Consider the following 19,544-nt stretch of genomic DNA (forward strand, 5'->3'; position numbering starts at 1 on the left):
AATCGCCAGCGTTTTTTACGTAAACTGCTAAATAAACTGTTTTTTTTTAGAAAACAGTCTGCTCTTATCTAGTCCCACCAAAGTCTCTCCTCTTCTTCTCCATCCCATTCCCTGCATGTACCGTTGGTGCCACGATGTGTTTTAAATGGACATAAAATCAAGTCACAAAATGAGTTCAGTGATCTTAAGGCTTGATTCTATTGTCCCATGTGGAGTTTTTGTTCAGTAGTAAAACCTAGAACCTGTCATTGATGAGGCCATGTGTGCAAATAATTACAACTTAAACCTGTAGGAAAGTTTTACATCAACATTGGTGCTTTGGCATTATAATGCATTTAGTGTTTTCTCTAATTACATAGATCTTCTCATTTTCAGATTTGCCCTCACAGAAATAAAAGGGAACAGCAGCTGGAACCTTTAGGAAACCTTATATTCCTAACATTGCTACAGCAACAGGGGGAAGTCAAAAGCCTCTTCACATGGATTACACAACAGCTCACAAATCAACACCAGTCCTATCTATGTCCAGCTAAACAAACGCTCTCTTTTTCTCCCAGAATAATGCAATCAGGAACCTTGGCCGATTGTATCGTGTTTAGTTTTAAGTCTATTGTGTTTCAGAAATTTAAATATACTGTTCAACATGAGAAGTCAAGTTAATGCTGATCTTCTATTCATTTATTCAGAATGATTCAGAATTGAAAGAGCTAATTTAAATTGGTTGGTTTCTATTTTTTTTAGCCTTTTAACCTTAGCATGTCCATTTTCAACAGGGTTAGTGTTTGGGCCATTCTAGAAACAACGTTATCCTGATGTATCCATTCCTAAACCAGCTCTGATGCATGTTTGGGTTTGGGATCACTGCTCCGCTGGAGCGTCCAGATGTGTCCAGGTTCCGTGTCTGACCCCAGCTGTCAACCCCAGTTAGAAAAGGAGTTTTATTAGGATGTTTTAGCAACCAGCCAGGCTCAGGCCTACCATGAAGTGGACGTTTCCTGAACAACAGAGCAGGGTCTCCAGCTGCAGTCCTGAAGGGCCACATTCCTGCCACATTTAAAAGCATCCTTTCAGCTACAAACCTGAATCCTCAGCTTGCCTTCAGGTTCTGCAGAAACCTGGTTTGGGCTTTTGGTTTGATTCAGGTGTGTCGGAACAGGAAGTTGTGAGACAGCAGCTCTTAAGGACAGACGTTTAAGATCCATGACTTAGAGAGAGATTTCCAAAAACGCTGCTCCAGAGTCAACTTAACATCTACGCACGTGGGCTGAAATTTGCATTTCCCCTCATGGACAAGCTAAAGGTCTTCTGGAAAACTCCTAGGGTGACATGAGCTAGAAATAGAGCTATTTGGCCATAATGACAAGACAAGAAGAAGAAGAAGAGAGGAGGAGAGTCTTTCAAACCTAAGAACGCTGGTATAACTGTGCAGCATGGTGGTGGCAGCATCATGCTAAGGGTATTTTCTCTTCTGCGGCATGAGGCGGATAGAATAACGAAGGAGGATTACTTCTAAATTTTACCGCCTCCCCTCGGAACAGCTGAGCGCTCTAACGAGCTGCTGCTCCCAAACACACATCGGAGCTGGTTCTGGTATGGATAACGCCAGGCTCTCTCAGCTTCTGGAATGGCACAGAGCCCAGCCGTATTCAGATGGTTTGGGCCATTTCTGCTTTGAGGAGTAGTCAATTATCCAGGAAGTGGTCGAGATGCAACTTTCTGAGGGGCCAAATATTAGTAGTGGCGTATGGATCTGATCCCGTAGATCCAGGTAGTTCAAAGTTCAATGGTTTCTGTCAATGGACAGAATGGACACTCCTATATTCTATAGATTTATTACACATAGAGTGAAATATTTATAGCCCTTATTTCTTGTAACTTTGATGGTTCGGGCTTACAGACAATGAAAACCCCAAGTTCAGTGTCTCAGAAAATGAGCACATTGTAAAGAAGTGAAATATTAGACATCATCACACACCCTCATCACACTTTTGGGCTGGGCCCTCTGAAGGCTGGGCTCTGACCGGCTCTCTCTCCCTCTGCACGCGTCCTCAGACAGAGGAAGTGATAACCACCGGAGAGGGGCGCATCGGCCTGCTGGGAGACTGGCGAGAGGTGCCCTGCCTGCAAAGTTTGAGAGTGCAGTGGATTTTAGGCTCTGATTGCCGCTCTCTCTTTTCCTTCAGATCTCATTCTTGCCTTGTTTCTTTACTGAACGTTTGCAAACCTGCAATTTAGAGCTACACAGAAGTTTGTCCATGATTCACTTTTTATATTCTTACAGAATAATTGTTGGACTTTTTTATAATTGAACATTTTGAATCCCAACATTTTAATCTTAACCTTGACAAAAGACTGAAATAGTTTAGAATGCTTTAGCAGTATTGCATCAAAGTAAACTAAAGTACTGCTGACAAACTGGGAATAATAGCAATCCTGATTTACTCTGATCTTCAAGTGAATCTGAACTTCTTTAGCACGTACTGAATATTCTGAAAATCACTGATCCCAATCTGAAACCATTAGGGAACAAATAGAAATAGGTTGAAAGTTCTGAGTTGTAACAAAAATCCAGACATGGTGGTGTGATAATATGAAAATATGATGCTGAGGATGAATTCATTTATAGTAGATTCTGCATTCAGTTGGGACGTTTCCTCTCTCTGTTGGCTGCAAGCTGCTACAGTGAGAGAATATTACTTTGACAAAATCAAGAACAAGAACAAAGGTCATTTAGTTCTCTAAGCAACATATTCTTCAACACGACACATTCATTTCTGGGATGTAGCCTTTCAGACGCACAGGGTCCTCACCTGATCCACCTGCTCCCTCTGCTGCACCTAACTGGTTTTCCTTCAGCGTTGTGACACAACGTTGTTGTTGTGGGTTTTTTTGCGTGACGTTGTTTGATGTGATCTCCCGCTGGCCTTCCTCTTGTCGTTGCACCTGTGCCTCTCATCATTGCCGTGACTTTCATCTTCCATTTCCATGTTCTGTCTTGTTGTTGATGGCTCGGTCACAAGTACGTGTGCATGAACACGGCACCCTTCACAATTATGGGCCCTCCTGGTAAAGATGTGTGAAAAGCCTAAGAATCAAATCATCTTTTATTGCTGGAGCATGAACTAGAAAAAGCTAACTTTTGATTTGGGTTCAGTAAGGAAAAGCCATTTATGTTCACATTTCATAAGATGGGGAAAATACGGAGAGAGGAATCTATGATCCAGAGTCCTGGCTCCTATCATACGCTCTCCTCCCAGCAGCTCGCCCCACAGGTTTACTACAGGATTAGGGCCCGGGAACACAGATGGCCTTGAACTAAGCTGTGTTTTGTACCTGGTGAACTATTCCTGTGCTGTTTTTTTTTTTTTTTTAAAGAAAGGCCCACAGCGTCACAGCAGGGTACATAGGAGGGGAACCTCCATCCTAGTCCCACCAACGCAAAGCAAACGTTCCAGTTAAAGCCCCAGCAGAGTTTAGCCAACGCCATGTTTGTGATGATGGGACTGAAACTACTTTTTCCTGGAATCACTGCATAACAAGTGGTCGACATGTAGATAGAATTAGTTATTTAGATTCGTTGAACAAAAAGAAAAAAATAGCGCTTTTTGCTGAAGTTCTACAATGAGGTTTGGCGATTTTCCTTCACCTCCTTAGCGTTCTGCTCACTCCGAGAGGAGGAATAATAAAGATGGGCCTTCGTCCAGCCTTCCTGACTCAGAGAGATCAACAGGCATTCATCATACTTCAATGTCTTCTTGTCTTCACCAATTTGGGTAGTGACCAAAAGAAGAAGACCTTTGTGTCAGGTTATATTTACTCCAGTAAAACAGGAAGTCATTGATTCCTGGATCCTGGAGTAAACTCAAAGAAGTACTACAGTGTCGTGTATTTTGCAGGAACTGTTGCATTTTCTGTTGAACCGGTGATATAATTGTGGGCTTTTCATTAAAAAAGCAATAAAATCAGATTTTATTTCAGGACTATTGCACATCTTTAGCAGGGGTGCCAATGTGTATGCAGGGTGCCACACTAACACAACGTTATATTGGAGTGTGTAATTACAGTTGTCCTCTGACCATTTCGCCGCAGCTCTGTGGGCAGAGTAGAACTCCTGCAACTGAACGGTTGTGGGTTTGACTCCAGCTTCCCACTGTCACATGTCACGGTGCCCCTGGGCAGGGCACTTGACCCCAAGCTGCCTACTGAGCTGCTTATGGTTGTCTGAATGTGTGTGCGTGTGTTGGTGAGTGCGATTGGGTGAACTCTAGTATAGAGTGCCTTAGAGGTCAGTATTACAAGAAAAGCGCTATTTTATTCAGTCGGTTTACCTTTTTTTCACCACATTAGCCAGATATTGTAATCATTTTGTGTGCACTGATGAAATTTGCGGTTTACTATCTGTCTCTGACTTACCAACCTGTTTAAGAAAAAATTGTTGGCATCCCCGAAGCCTTCTTGTGCCACTTTCTCTTGCTTTCCTGACTAAAAAGAAACATTTCCTTCCTTCTTCCTCATCTCCATCCCTACTCTTTTTGTTGTTCTTTTCTACATCTGCCAGGTTTTTGCGCTGCTCGAAAGAGTCACAACGTTGACGAGCGTGAGTCAGTTAGCGGCGAAGAGCCACAAGTCCCTCAGCCCGAAACCCACGTAGCCGCGAAAAAAGATAAACCCAGCGTGCTTTTAAACACCCCGCCTTATGTAGTAGCTGTTCTGTGCTTAGCTGAGCCGAAGCCACCCGAAACACAGCTCCCCCCCCCCACCACCACCCCTCCTCTGTCCTCACCGTCACAGAAGTGATTCTTTCAGCAGGACGTGCGCTCCTCGGACATGTCGAGACGCATTAGCAGGAGTGTGATATTTAATTGGAACTGGGGAGATGTCCCCTCTCATTACCAAACAGCTCTGGTTAACGAGTCTGGTCACGGAAAGAGCAGATTGCCTCTTTAGAAAAGTGTGGGAGGATAAGCCATTGCTCCTCTAAGAAATCACTTCTGTTAATGACACCGCTCCCTGTTTCGAAAGGAAACCATTTACGCAACTGGTCATGAAGGCAACACCTGGTGCTCATCTCATTCTGTGCAAAGCAGCATCTGAATAGATCTATTTTCTTTTTTCTTTTTTTGTTCTCTCCCTGGGAGATGTAAAAGCAGATCTTGCAGCAGCGATGGATGGCTTCATTTGGCTGCATCACGCCCAGGCAGAGGCATTCATGACCATGCTACTGTACTCTGCCCACGTTTGTGCTTTTTGCTGAGGGTTGTTCTTTTCCCCCCACCATCTGTGTCTGGACTGAAAGTTTATCGTACTCTGTTTCCGTCCATCAGGTGCCTGAATGGACCAAATGCAGCAGCCGGGAGAAGAGGAAGGAGAAGAAAGTCGAGAAGCCGTTCTACTCTGACTCAGAGGGCGAGTCTGGGCCAACGGAGTCTGCTGATAGCGGTAACATGGAGCTTTGGCACCGCCGTGACATGTTTTGTCAGAACTAATGTCAAAGTTGTAGGGTTAAGTTATAAAGCAATATCCCGAGTTTTGAACATCTCACAGAGCTCTGTTCAGTCCATCGTGTGGACATGCACAAAGTATAGGACAACCTCAGATCTACCAAGGTATAGACAGACCACCTACGCAGAGAAGGTGGGTAAGAAGAGCATTAATCAGAGATGGTAACTCTGAGGCACTGCAGAGATGCGGTGCTCATGTGGAAGAATATTTTGACAGGACGCCTAGAAGTCAAAGGATCCACAAATCTGGCCGTTATGGAAGAGTTACAAGAATAGAGTCATGTTTGAAGAAAAGCCAAAAAGCAGACCAGTTTGCCACAATCCCCGTAGTGGACACGGCAGATATGGGGAAGACGGTGTACTGGTCAGATGAGATGAAAATTGTAGTTTTTGACCAAAATGCAAAGCCTATCTGTGTGGTGGAAGCACTGCATATCTCCCTGAGTACACCAAGCTCACCATGGTGGCAGCATCATGCTGTGGGGATGCCTTTCTTCAGAAGCCTAAGCATACAGGAACGTTGTTTTGATCGAAACACATTCGTGTTAGAACGGCCCAGTCAAAGTCCAGACCTTAATCCTAATGAGATGCTCTGGCAAGATCTGATCATTGATTTGTTCACAGACGCTCCATATGATCTGACTGAGCTCGAGCTGCGTTGTAAACCTTTAACATTTTTAGCATCATCTGAATACTTTTAAAAAGTATTCGGCTGATGCTAAAAATGTTTACGCAGCGTTACGTTCCATCGTGATACGTTAATCTTCCATTCAGTCTTTAAGTTGTTTTTTTCCTTTATGTGAGCCTAAGACAAAATTTTAGAGCCAGTCAACAGGGCTGCCATATCCTTATGAGCAACCTGTCCCTCAAAATGACTATTGTTCACTTGCAAATAAGCTTTGACGATGACACGGATCAAGAAAAGCTCTGTTAAATTTCATTTGAACTTTTCTTTTTGGCAACGAAACGTCGGGGAAGGCAGATCCAGTGAGTTTTCTTTGTACGTTTTTCTGAAATACTTTTCCTCCGACCGAACCTTTTTCCCTCCCAGAGTCGGACTCTGCCAGCGGCTCGGAGAGCGGCAGCGGCAGCGAGGGGAGCGGGACGGGTTCGGAGAGCGAAGAGAGTGAGGAGGCCTCTGTGTCTGAGGAGGAAGATGAGGAGGAGGAAAAGAAAACCAAGAAGAGGGAATCAAAGAAGCCAGTGCAGGAAAGCGAAAGGTAACTAACTCATTTATAGCATTTAATCCTTTTTGGTTTCTGGTGGATGCTCTGCTGTTTTGTGTTTCATGGCGACCAAAGTTTAGAAGGTTACCTCCTTCACTGCTCTTTAAGAAAACCAAGGGAAGAGTGTGTGTCTTGTTCGTTTAATAACTAGCTCCTTTCTGTTTTCAGTGAGCAGAGCAGCGAAGAGGAAGACAGGAAGCGTGAGAGGAAGAGTAAACAGCGGAAGAGCGAATCAGAGTCGGAATCTGACGAGGAGGAGGACAGCGAGTCTGACAGCAGCCAATCAGAGTCCGAGGACTCAGAATCTGAGGCTGAAATCAAAAAGAAAAAGAAGGTACTCTAAGCATGTCCTCGTGTTGAGAAGTAGACACGGTGTCCTGCAAAAGTATTCACATCCTCATCAGCTTTTGTTATTTTACATTTATCTCCTTAAAATAAACATTTGAAGGGATAAATGACTTTTGAAAGGGATGGCTGTGGGAATAAACTCGTTTCTAATGAGCCTGGAGCCAGAGGACAAGAGTTGGACCTCAGATTGTAGGGAAAGATTTGAAGTGGCCTTTGACTGGGTCCTTTATTCTAACACATGAATATGGTTTCACAAAAAAATATGCTATTGCACCTCTTGTTGGATGAAACTGCAACCTCCACCCCAGTATCAAATCTTTTGCAGCATCTTATATGCTTTCTTCCATCCATCCCCCCTAAAGCTTTAACCAACATCCCTGTTCTTGCTGAGGAATAGCACCACCTCAGGGTGCGGCGGTGGCGCAGAGGCAGTGTCATGCGGCAAAGGTCCACGGGACCTGCATGTCCGCATGTCTTCCCCTCCCTCTCTCTCTCTCTCTCTCTCTCTCTCTCTCTCTCTCTCAACCCTATTTCTTTTCTTTCCACTTACAAATAATTGCCACAATAAAAAAAGAATAGCACCCCCACAGCATGACACCTTCACCACCATGGTTCACTGCGGTTGGTGAATAAAGGGTGATGCGCTATGTTACTTTGCCTCCGCTCATGGCGTTCCGGATGTCAGCTAAAGACTTTGTTTGCAGTGTCCCCTGCATGGCTTGCATTAAACAGCAAACGGGAGAAGAGGCCAAATTTATGGAGTGCACGACCAATAGTTGTCCTGTACTCTTTCCATTTTGAGATAATGTCCTGAACAGTGCATTCTGAAATGTTCAAAGTTTGGGATATTGTTTTATGACCTAACCCTCCACAACTTCCTCCCTGACATGTCTGCTGTGTCTGTCAGCCTTCATGTTGTTGTTTGTTTATCGATGTTCTCTAACAATACTGGGGATCCTCAGAGAGCAGCTCTGGATTTAGAATGAGATGAAATTACATGCAGGTTTACTAGTCAAGTGGCCTCTAAAGACAATTGGTTGCACTGGATGTTAATTAGGGGTAACAGAGGCAAAGGTGAAAATATGCGTGCTGCACCGTTTTATCTATAAAGCTTTTATTGGCTTACTATGAAAATAAAAATTCCCTTCAGCGCATGTAGTAGTTTTTCTTGTCATATAATCCCAATAAAATACAGTAAAGTCTATGGCAGTAGTGTGACAACATTTAAAAAAATAAAAAAAATAAAAAAATAGAAAGAAAGGTTGATGAGCGTGAAAACTTCTGCAAAGCGCTGTTTATTTATCTTCTTACCCGAAGCAACAGATCCTTGAACGTTGGCAGGTATTCCTGACAGCTTTACTTCAACTTCCTACAGGCAGCTGAATCTAAACCTCCTTCCAAACCCGTCAAGAAAGACACCAAGAAAGAGAAGAAAGAAATGTCTCTTCTTGACCTTGATGATTGTGAGTGTTTATTTTCTCCTCAGCGACGTTCCATATTTCTGCAGAGAAAGCAGATGCATTGATGTTAGTCAAAGTCACTGCACAAGCCTGTGCTTATAAAACACTTTCTAAAAGTGAAGTGAATGGTCTGTTTTTTTCCCTGATTGACTAACAGTGAACCAGATTTCTTTCTGGCCCAGCATCAGGCTGAACGTTGACCTGCTCTCTCTTCTTCTCAGTTGAGCCGACTCCTTCGCCTCAAGTCACGCCCGTCAACAACTTGCTGTCCAACAGCCTTGTCACCGACCTGGAGGGCCTTTCGCTTTCCGACGCCGTCCTGTCACCAGCGGTAAGTACAAACGTTTCTGTCTCCCTACGTTACGGGGGAGGAAAAACACACGGGAGACTTACGAGATCTTTCCACAGACCATCGCTCCCTCCAGCGCTCTGAAGAGCTACGAGCTGCTGCACCGCATCACGGGCGAGGGTCTGTCGGTGGAGTACTGCTTCAGCCGGCAGCCGTTCAGCCCCGACGCAAACATGGTGGCGGTCCAGATGCACTTCACCAACAACTCCACGTCCGACACCAAGAACCTGCACATGGAGGACGTGAAGCTCCAGTCGGGGATGAGGGTCAAGGACTTCCCAGAGATAGGTATCCTGGGTCCTGAAACGGCAACAGAAAACATCTCTGTGAAAATTACATATCACTTCCATTTTCCTTTCATTTCAATAAACGTCATTTACTTTGTGTGTTGACAGAGTTGCTGCCAGCCGGTGAGAAGGCCACGGCAGTGATGGGCATTGACTTCTGTGACTCAACACAAGCTGCCAACTTCCAGCTGTGGTGAGCGGATGCGTCAGCATCAGAGTTTCCATGGTTTGAGTGATCCTTTGCCATCATGAATACAAAAGGCCTTCTACGGTTGTTGCCACCCCCGTTACAGACGTTTTAAAAGCCTTAAACTAACACAATTGTATTGTGGAAGCATCCTCTCACACTAAAAAACACACAATGTTAGGCACCACATTTATGCCCTGCTACTATGGGACAGCACTAACCCTTCATTTACACAGCGTCTGTCTCATCTCTGGTGCAAACTTCATATTAAATACCCCGGATTATAATCAGTGAGAGCATTTACACAGTGGCATGCGGTTTGCCATCTGCTAAAATTACACTCGATTTGTTTTTTTCTGCACACTGAAGCCCAGCTATACTCAATATACAAAGATCATGCCACTCCAACTGGAAGCTGAATGAACACTACAATAACATCCTAGATCTGAATGAATGAAATATTCTTATTAAATACTTTGTTTGTTACACAGTTGACTGTGCTGACAACAAAATCACACACAAACAGGTGGCTCCAACTTTGATGTAATCTCCTAAAAACAAGTCAAAGTGAGGCTCAGTAGTGTGGCCTGCATGACCTCCCTACAACGCCTGGGCATGCTCCTGATGACGTGGCAGTGGTGGCCAACTCCTGGACAATCTGTGGTGCATCGTGATGTTGGTGGATGGAGCGACACATGATGTCCCAGATGTGCTGAACTGGATTCAGGTCTGGGGAACGGGCGGGCCAGTCCCCAGTATCAAAGCCTTCGTCATGCAGGAACTGCTGACACACTCCAGCCACATGAGGTCTAGCATTGTCTCACATTAGCAGGGACCCAGCGCCAACTACACCAGCACATGGTCTCACAATGGGAACTGAGGATCTCATCTCTGTACCTAATGGCAGTCAGACTAACTCTGGTGAGCACATGGAGGGCTGTGTGGCCCGCCAAGGAAATGCCACCCTTCACCATGACTGACCCACTGCCAAACCAGTCATGCTGGAGGATGTTGCAGGCAGCAGAACGTTCTCCACAGCGTCTCTAGACTCTGTCACATCTGTCACATGTCCTCAGAGTGAACCTGCTTTCATCTGTGAAGAGCAAAGGGCACCAGTGGCGAATTAGCCAATCTTGGTGTTCTCTGTCAAATGGCAAACGTCCTGTTGTTGGGGTGTAAGCATAATCCCCACATGTGGACATCTGGACCCTCATACCACCCTCATGGAGTCTGTTTCTGATCATTTGAGCAGACACAGGCACATTTGTTGACTGCTGGAGGTCATTTTGCAGGACTCTGGCAGTGCTCCTCCTGTTCCTCCTTGCACAAAGGCAGAGGTAGCGGTCCTGCTGCAGGGTTATTGCCCTCCTATGTCCTCTTCCACGTTGTACCTGATGTACTGGCCTGTCTCCTGATAGCTCCTTCGTGCTCTGGACACTACGCTGACAGACAAAGCAAACCTTATAGCTCACATTGATGTGCCATCCTGGATGAGCTGCACTACCTGAGCCACTTGTGTGGGTTGTAGACTCTGTCTCCTGCTACCACTAGAGTGAAAACACCAGCATTCAAAAGTGACCAAAACATCAGGCAGAAAGCAGAGGGACTGAGAAGTGGTCTGTAGTCACCACCTGCAGAACCACTCCTTTATTGGGGGTCTTGCTATTTGCCTCTAGTTTCCATCTGGTGTCTATTCCATCTGCACAACAGAAGGTGAAACTTATTATCAGTCAGTGTTGCTTCTTAAGTGGCAACTTAAGAAGCAATAGAAGTGATTTCACAGAAGTGTGATTGACTTGGAGTTACATTGTGTTGTTTAAGTATTCCCATAATTTCTTTAGCAACCCGCAGCATCACGAGTCCCCCACCGTACTTAACACCTGGTGTGAGGTGCCTTTCCAAGTCTTCATCTGTTGTTTCAGACGAAGTGTCTGTTGCTGAAAAGACAAATCTCAGGACCTTGTTTTAAATTAATAATGACTTGATTGTTCACTTTTCACTGTCTTCTTTGTATTATGGTATGTATAGTGTTTTATGTGACTGGCATTTGTGTTGGTCAAGGGATTTACGATGGAAATTAGCCCTGGCTATAACCTTGTAGATTTACCTGTTAATGTTCATTTATATGTATTGTCATTTTTTTTTACACAAAGAGTCACAAGCAGTTTCATCTGACTGAAGCACACAGTTCCAGTTAACTCCACATGTTCACGTCTGTGATGGTGGGAAAGTAGAGCTTTATCCTGACACGCCTGCCTAACATCTGGCTGGCTGGTCTATAGCATCTAGAAGTTATGGACGTTTGGCGATCTATAAGATGCCCGGCTTTGCTGGACTTCATAGCAGTGTGTTGCATAACATTTGCACCCCAGGGAACCTCTTAGATTGCTATTTAAAGGTTCCTAGACATCTTTTAGCTCCAAAATCTAAAGTATGAATTACAGAAATTTACTTTGCAGGACTGTTTCATGGTGTCAGTAATTGTGGAGAGTTGTATACTTTGCCAGAAAATTAAGAATAATTTTTCTACGTCGCAGGCAGCCTGAAATTGCACCTGTGAGTTTTATTTCTTTACTGCAGATCTGAAGATGCACGTTGACGTTGATAGGATGTATTTTAGTTCTGACGCCGGGCCTGGATCCATTTTCTGTGTGAAATAAAACAACAGTGATCAAAAACCAATAAATCTAGTGTTGTTGCTTTGCAGCACGCACACCAGGAAATTCTTCGTGTCCATCCAGCCGCCGGTCGGAGAGCTGATGAGGCCGGTCTTCCTCACAGAGAACGAGTTTAAAAAAGAGCAAGGTGAGCAATGGTCTCTGGCCTCTGGTTAGGAATAAAGAAAACTACTTTGAAGGTGAAGTGACTCTTGAAGTTTGGCTGCATGAAACATTTTCTAGCCTGAACAACTGCAACAAAAATGCAGTAAATGTGTTATATCCATAGTACCTCCCTCTTCATACGATCCCTTATAGAGAAGCCTTTTACAGACTATAGGTAGGTTGGCTCTTATAGGCTGTTCCTGGGTAGGAAGAAAAGCTTGATTTTGTTGAATTGGGAGCTACATTTAAAGCTGACAGGTCTACCGTCAGGCCCCTACTGTGTCGCATCACTGCATTCCAGTTTGTGCCGTATTCATTTCTCCTGATTTACTGAATATAACTAAAATTTAAATATACACGGGATAGAATGGTAGTAACCGACTTGTTGGACTGTACATATACAGTATATGTATGTCTGAAGCTGGTAGACATCTGGAACATTTTTTTTTTTGTTATACATTCCTGTTATATATCATTTAAATGATTTTCTTTTTCAATTATGAAACATTATAAATGACTAAAAGATCAACTTTCGAGGGTTTCTTTTTTGATCGCTGCTCTGCTTACACTCTTCCAGGTCAGCTGATGGGAATGAATGAGATTGCAGAGAAGCTAACCCTAGACGCCAAGTGTCGGAACGAGCACGCCATCGTCCAGAGAGTGACCACGGCCGCCAACCTCAGCCGAGTCCCCTGTGGGTCAGACAAAGAGTGCAGGTAGGAGGATTAATGCCATACTGCGCAGTAATTGTCAAAAGAAAATGAATGAAACGATCATTCATTTTCAAATCCCAGATTTTAAAAACTCCACAGATTGTTCAGTATGTAATAATAGTAGATAAATACCAGGTGGAGTGTTATATTTAACTTTCCATGAAGCTTAAATTGTGTACTGTACAAGATCCAAATCTGACAACCCCGTCTGATAGCTCCAGAATAGGAGGTTTGCATTTTCAGCAACCTTTTTAAAAGTTTTTTCAAAGATTTTGAAAAAAGGAATCTGTCGCAACTGCCTTTAGATTCCCCCTACATATTTAACGCTGAACCATTAATTTTGCTTCTAGTACTAGGATTGGAAAAAAGATTTTAACCAAATCATACTAACAACAAGTAAGTAAAGAGCCCTGTCAAGTTTTTTTGATTTCGACTAGTGAGCCGGCTCTGACTCAACCAAACAACGAACACTGGTGATCAGTCTTTCCTGCTGTTCAGCTAGGGTTTAGTCATATTTCATTTCAATTCAAAGTGTTATTAGATTTTAAAAGGTTAATTCAAGAAAAGACTGAAAGGCACATCCCCACAGCACTGTGCCCTTTCTACACAGATGTTTAATGTCTAGGCCCCATAGCTTTGACATAATTTACATTTAAATTATTTTCAGGGTCGTGTTATTATAGTACTATTAATTGTCTTGTCCGTACTTGAACTCTATAAAGAACGCCTTAAAAACGTACAACCCACCACCAGTATGTACCCATAACGGCTGCTCATGACGCAGGAAGTGACAGTCAGGCGTCCAGGCTGAATGTAAGCTCATACCAAAGGCAAGGAAGATCAAGAAAAGTATGTTTTATGAGAGTCTGTACCTTGAAAGGACTAATGGATATGCACCCTATCCCAACTAAAAGTGCTCAGTGGCAGCCCAGTCTGCACTTGTAAAACAAAATGAAAGAAGAGTACGGGTGCGTTCAGGTAATTTCTGATCTGGTTCTAACCGGCATTGTTACTGTGATGGTCACCAGAGAGCATCAGCACTCCCCTGTCTTCTAATTATAGACACCAGAACACTGTCTGCTCGGTAGCTCCTCTGTTTTTGTTGCGGTGAGGACAAAATCTGATCTTTTCATTTTCTAGAAACCTTTCCTGCGTAGCGTAGCTGGGTCTGTGTGAAAAGGATGGTGCTCACTCCATCCGTTAGTGAGGTTTCTGTAAGGAGGAACACATCTGTTTGTTTTGTATACTTTACAGTTCTCTGTTGTTGTTGTGGCTGATGAAACCCTCTGGTTTTTGTAGAAAATGCTCTTTGATTGCCCACAAAGCCATAGATGGCAAGATTTTAAGGAGTTTTGGTACTGACAAAGAATAGGCTGTGTAAGCTCTTGCTGTGTTACAGCTAATATTTCTAAATTAGGGTATTAGGATTAATCTAAAAATGTATCAGTTTCAAGTTCAGACCTGGTTGCAAAGGCAAAAACTCAAAAGCACTGTCCGCAAAACCTTCGGTCGGTTTGCTTTTTACATCTGACAAAGATCAATGTCAGATGTATTCATATCATTTTTGCCCTCCAAGTCTTCATCCTGGTAATGGATATCATTTCACTCTTGTCTTGTGTTTTCAACTTTACTTCTGACCTTTGCTGCTTTGACCCCAGTCCTCTTGTTCCTCCTCCTGAACATCCTGTCTACAGGTTTGCTGGCAGAACGGTGACCAGTGGCAGTTTGGTGCTGGTCACTGTGGCATCCAGGGAAGAGGGCGCGGCTCAGCTGATGGTCAACTGTGAGAAAATGCTGATTGGCACAATGCTGGTTAAAGACATCCTCCTCGCTCTAACGCAGTGACGGCAAGCAGAGATCCGGCTTGACTTGTGCTCCCTCACTCCGGCCGCCTCGTAAATTCTGTTTAGGACCGGCAACTGCTCCATGTTCTGTGTTCTCCAGCAAGCCACGATGGAGAGAAAGCTTCGGGAGTGGGAAAAGATCACAAGCCCTTAGTATTTAAAAAGAATCTGGCAAATACTCTATGCTGCATTTGAAACCTATTTTCAGAGAAGACAACTATATATTCAATCAAATCAAATTGTAGCATAACAAATTTAGCTGTTTAATTATCCTAAATCCCAAGTATTGTTAAATAAGATGAACTAAGGAATAAAACTTGTTTCATGGGCTTATTCTTTTAACTCGTTTCCAGGATGAACAATGTAGCAAAATGGAAATGAATGTTTGGAGATTTTCTGCTGTGTTTGTACCCATAGTCCACATGCACATTCAATTTTTTGGTGAGATTTTAAAAATGCTTCCAAAAAGTGAAGATTTTTTTTACTCTGTTTGCGGTGTATTCGTGTGAACTGGTCATCCGGAGATAAGTAGAAATAATGATTTAGAAGTCCAATTGGCAAAGTATTGCTTTCTGTTCTAGAAATAACAGTGGAGCCATATTTCTGTTGCTTGTTTTCCCCTTACATATGGCTTGCTTTGTCCTGACTTTGTTTCCATTAAACTGCTGGGAGGACGGGGTAAACAGCTGCAGCTGTTGAGGACGAATCTTTAACCTTGCCCTGCTTTAGCCATAACTTTACATAACCAAATGACTTATGTTTGAATAAAATACACATGCCCCACTACTATATGATCAAACCCGCATTTCCTTCTAAGAAGACAAGTTTTACAAAGTGTAAAAAAATTTAATTAGGTTTTTGATGAAAAACAGCTAAATGATTTATCGGCTTTGGGTGCTTAGCTTGCAAAATATCAACATAAACCTGGATCATTCATGTTTGCTAGAATAAATTATAATCATTGACTACGAGCAGTAAAACACAGTATGTAAAATAAAGTTTGGGTTTTTAAAAATATAAACTGCTTAAGTTAACAGTCTGGTTACAGCAGGTATGGGTCATCCTGTCACTGAGAGCTAAGCAGATGTAAAATTTTACAGATGTGGCATTGTTAAAATTGAGTGTTCAAGGGCTGTATTGTAGTGTGTACTATTTGTATGCTATGAGGTTGTACATTTCTGTTTGAAATTAATATATCACCCCAATATTAAACTTCACAACCAGATTTGAAATACGGATACAGCACAATAATCTGTCAGACATTTACCAAAAGTAGCAGGAAATAATTTTGTTTTGCTAAAAGCATTGTCCTCAAAAACAAAACCTTGTTCCTGGAAAAACACCCCAAAAAATAAAATGAAAAATAAACGACATTTCCATAAAATGCTCCAAATTAATATAGGCAGCCAATGTTAATATTTTCAACAAAAAAATAATAAGTATAACCAGCACATTTTCAAATTAACATCTTGTTCGTTTTAGGTTAATTAGCCTCTGTAGCTAAAAGCTAACAAATAGTTAGCTTAGCTTAGCAAATAACTAACAGCACAAAAGAAACACACAAAATGTTACATGGAAATGAGTGAGCTTTCGTTTTAATGAAAGATTGCCCTGGTAATCTCTAAACAGACTCAAGGTAGCAGTTTGCCCCTTTTTTCCACTTTTGTTGGTAAGCTATGCTAACAAGCTAACAGTCTGCTGTGTTTCTGCTGAGTGAAAAATACAAGTCCTGTCTTACTTTTAGCAAACTAGCAAGAAATAAATCTTTACATGACATTTCAAATGTATCGAAAGGCTTATTGGTCAATATAGTTTTCTAAAAGGTTTTTACTTAAATATAGTCAAGTACTTCAAGGTATTATTAAAACCCCGTTGGGAAATTTTGTTTTCAAACTCAGTGGCAAAGAACAAATTTACTACCTAAATAATTTTCAGGTCAGCGTTCATGCAGCTTATTTTTTGTGAAGCTTTAGAAGTCCATTACATTATTCTTTATTCGTTGGATGTATTTACTTTTGCCCTTGGGAAACAAAGTCAGGAGCAAAGGCAACGTAATACAATAAAATCTAAGCAGTCGTGGACAGAGTACATATTCGGTTACCGCCCTTTTTTGCTTTGGTTGCCAGTAATCCTAAAACTTCCTGTTATAGCAGCACAGTCACAATGAGGAATGTACAGATAAATAAATACTTGTTTAATGTAAAAACCCTAACGAAAAAGAGCTTTTTTTTCCACAGAAAACATTGGGTAAACAATCTCCTGCAAATTTCCACGTGGTCCTTCCTGTCATCTCCAGTGGCTTTTACATATACAAAGTATGGTTTATCATACCCTGTGTGCAGTTGTGAATTGTAATCTTGAGGTATTGCAAGTTTATATATTGTACAAATAAAAGTGCAGATCAAAGTTTGTGCTCCTCTCTTGTAAATCACACCATGTTAAACGAACTCTCTAAGAGGCCACTGAAGGAAATGTAAACTCGTAAGAATGAGTTGGGGGGAAAAAGCAGTTACTTATTGGCAAGCGTTTGCTTATTCTTTATTCAAGGGTGATTTGTTTCAACATCTCTTAAATCTGCAGACCACCAATGACATTTTTGTCTTGCACTGTAAAAAAAAAGCCAAAATAACCAGAGTTTGTAATCTGAAAAAAAAAAATGCTTGCAAAATATTGTGTAACAAAAAACATAAGCAGCACAACTAGCAACAGCCTGAGACCTTAACTATGCAGCAGGGACCCTCCAGTAGAGGGCAACATACACCTTGGCCTCTTACATTTTGCAGCAAAGGGCCTCAAACCAACCAAGATCTGCTTAAACATTAAACCTAAATGAACAAATGCAGGGGAAATACAGATCAACATGTAATAGTTTGATAACAAACTCAAAGATCCACATTTTAAAAACACCCAAAGCTACTTTATTTCCTTTATAGAGCCTGACAGGTAAGGTAGGCAGGACCTGCAGCACACAGGAACCCAGGAACAATCAGCCACTTATGACTCCATTATTTCACACCAAAAGGAAAACATGACTTCAGAAATCTTCACAGTTTTTTTTTTTAATTCCCCAAATGTATTGGCTGAAGCTTAGCAACACCGAGCTTCTGTTTCCCACCAGACTGAGCCTGGAAAGGCCGCTCTGTGACCTCATTTCCATATTCCCATCTTGGACCTTTCTTAATTCTTCATTTTTATTCTCCTTCCCCCAAAACACGGTCCCTAAACATTTCTTTAAAGCCGTAACATTTCACCTACCCGCCTTACTCCTTCAAACTGGAGATATTTTACGGCTAATATTTTCAAACATTTGGTCAGTGTGCCTTTATTTGTGAAGCTTAATAAAGGATTGTAGCCGGAGAACATTGAATATTGTCATGACTTTATTCACATTGTGTTTCAATGCTACATCACAGTGACAACTTGTTGAGCCCGGCTTCCTCCGGTACATCTGGTTTAATAGCTCAAACAAAATGTTGATCAATTAAATAATCAATATTTCGATCATCTCTTAAATTATTTAATCTTCAGTGGAAAGAATGGAACAATAAAGTCATATGTTGAAGGGAAACGGCTTTCTGGAGCTGGAGTTTAAACTACCAAAGCAGACATAAATGTTAAAACTGCTTCAGTTTTATCTTCTACGAGAACAGTCACAATCTATGTATTACACTTAAAAAAAATAGCTAGTGTTAGATTTGTACCTAATTAGGTTACATTTGTAAAAGTCAACATGAAAACATCACACAAACATAAACAGCTGGTAGGAATGGAACATGATCAGCATTTGATTACTAGTGACAACCGACCGTCATCAGATAAGTTCAGTGTTTGGTTTTCCTGCTGGAATGATCTAGGCATGGACGGTGACAGGTATAAAGGTTTCCCGAAGATGTCTAAAAAAAAAAAAAAAATCTACGGTTTAGAAACTGCAATCTTCCTCCAGTGTAAAGTTTTAAATAAGATGGCGGAGAAGGTTTCAGAGCTACTAGGGTTTTCTCCATGGAGCATACAACAGCTGCTGTGCACCACTGGTCAGCTGGCTGAAAGCACTTCTCGCACTCTTACAGAAAAGACCCAGTCAACTGTTTGGGAAAATCTCTGCTCACTCGCACAAACATAGGGAGTCAAAGAAATGCCACCCTTCACTTTTATCAAGGCTAGCCGTGTTAAGTCTTAAGTCAGCAAAATATGTGCTGACTGGTCAGCAGTTTTGAATAAAAGCAATCAGATCGTCTTCTATATTTTTGTTTTCCATCTTTGTGTTCATACCGTGACAGTTTGTTCCAATTTCATTGCAGCCAAATCCCTGGGCTGAACCGATCCTGTCGTTCAGTTATTTAGTAAAAGACACTTAGTGAATTTATTTCTAATGCATAGATATAAATATCTCTATTTCTATATATATAGATAAATAGTTATACATAAAATAAAAGCACTTGGAAAAATCCTTTAATAATAACAGGATATTTTGGTTCCTTTGTTAAACATTAATGGGAGGTATATTTAAATTAGCTTTACAAAACCTTCAAGCTCCAATATACTATACTTAAGACAACTGTAATAAAACGTCAATGTGGATTATTTTCTATAACAACGTAGTGAAATCATTTTAAAACAAAATACGTAAACTCAAACATTCCTTAAAATGTTTTTGACAAATACAAACAGAAATTTAATCCCTGAATAATTTTAAAAATCACCAACGATCCTTGTAAAGTACTTTCACTCCTAGATGGAAAATCTGGAGCAAACCAGCTGGAGACTGAAACTGGCTGATTTCCAGCTTGATCGGAACAGACCGGTGACC

The 19,544-nt window shown here is 41.9% G+C and overlaps 1 protein-coding gene across 10 annotated transcripts in view; it reads left to right on the top strand.

Moving 5' to 3' along the window:
* Nucleotides 1-17,143, top strand: part of LOC105926229 (adaptor related protein complex 3 subunit beta 2) — a 57,303-nt gene extending 40,160 nt beyond the window's left edge. For 4 of the 10 annotated variants that reach the window (XM_012862458.3, XM_012862459.3, XM_012862462.3 and 1 more), the window contains exons 18-27: nucleotides 5,325-5,439; nucleotides 6,553-6,721; nucleotides 6,896-7,061; nucleotides 8,451-8,538; nucleotides 8,757-8,866; nucleotides 8,944-9,172; nucleotides 9,280-9,364; nucleotides 12,066-12,163; nucleotides 12,758-12,896; nucleotides 14,552-17,143. In XM_012862458.3, the coding sequence (XP_012717912.2) occupies nucleotides 5,325-5,439; nucleotides 6,553-6,721; nucleotides 6,896-7,061; nucleotides 8,451-8,538; nucleotides 8,757-8,866; nucleotides 8,944-9,172; nucleotides 9,280-9,364; nucleotides 12,066-12,163; nucleotides 12,758-12,896; nucleotides 14,552-14,738 (1,386 nt within the window). In that variant the 3' untranslated portion in view covers nucleotides 14,739-17,143. Of the gene's footprint in view, nucleotides 1-4,558; nucleotides 4,598-5,324; nucleotides 5,440-6,552; nucleotides 6,722-6,895; nucleotides 7,062-8,450; nucleotides 8,539-8,756; nucleotides 8,867-8,943; nucleotides 9,173-9,279; nucleotides 9,365-12,065; nucleotides 12,164-12,757; nucleotides 12,897-14,551 lie in introns of all 10 variants that reach the window. The other 6 variants (XM_036147097.1, XM_036147078.1, XM_021316373.2 and 3 more) reach the window with 3 other exon arrangements.
* Nucleotides 17,144-19,544: the final 2,401 nt, after the last annotated feature.

The sequence above is a fragment of the Fundulus heteroclitus genome, chromosome 2 (genome assembly GCF_011125445.2).
Source record: "Fundulus heteroclitus isolate FHET01 chromosome 2, MU-UCD_Fhet_4.1, whole genome shotgun sequence".
Classification (NCBI taxonomy): domain Eukaryota; kingdom Metazoa; phylum Chordata; class Actinopteri; order Cyprinodontiformes; family Fundulidae; genus Fundulus; species Fundulus heteroclitus.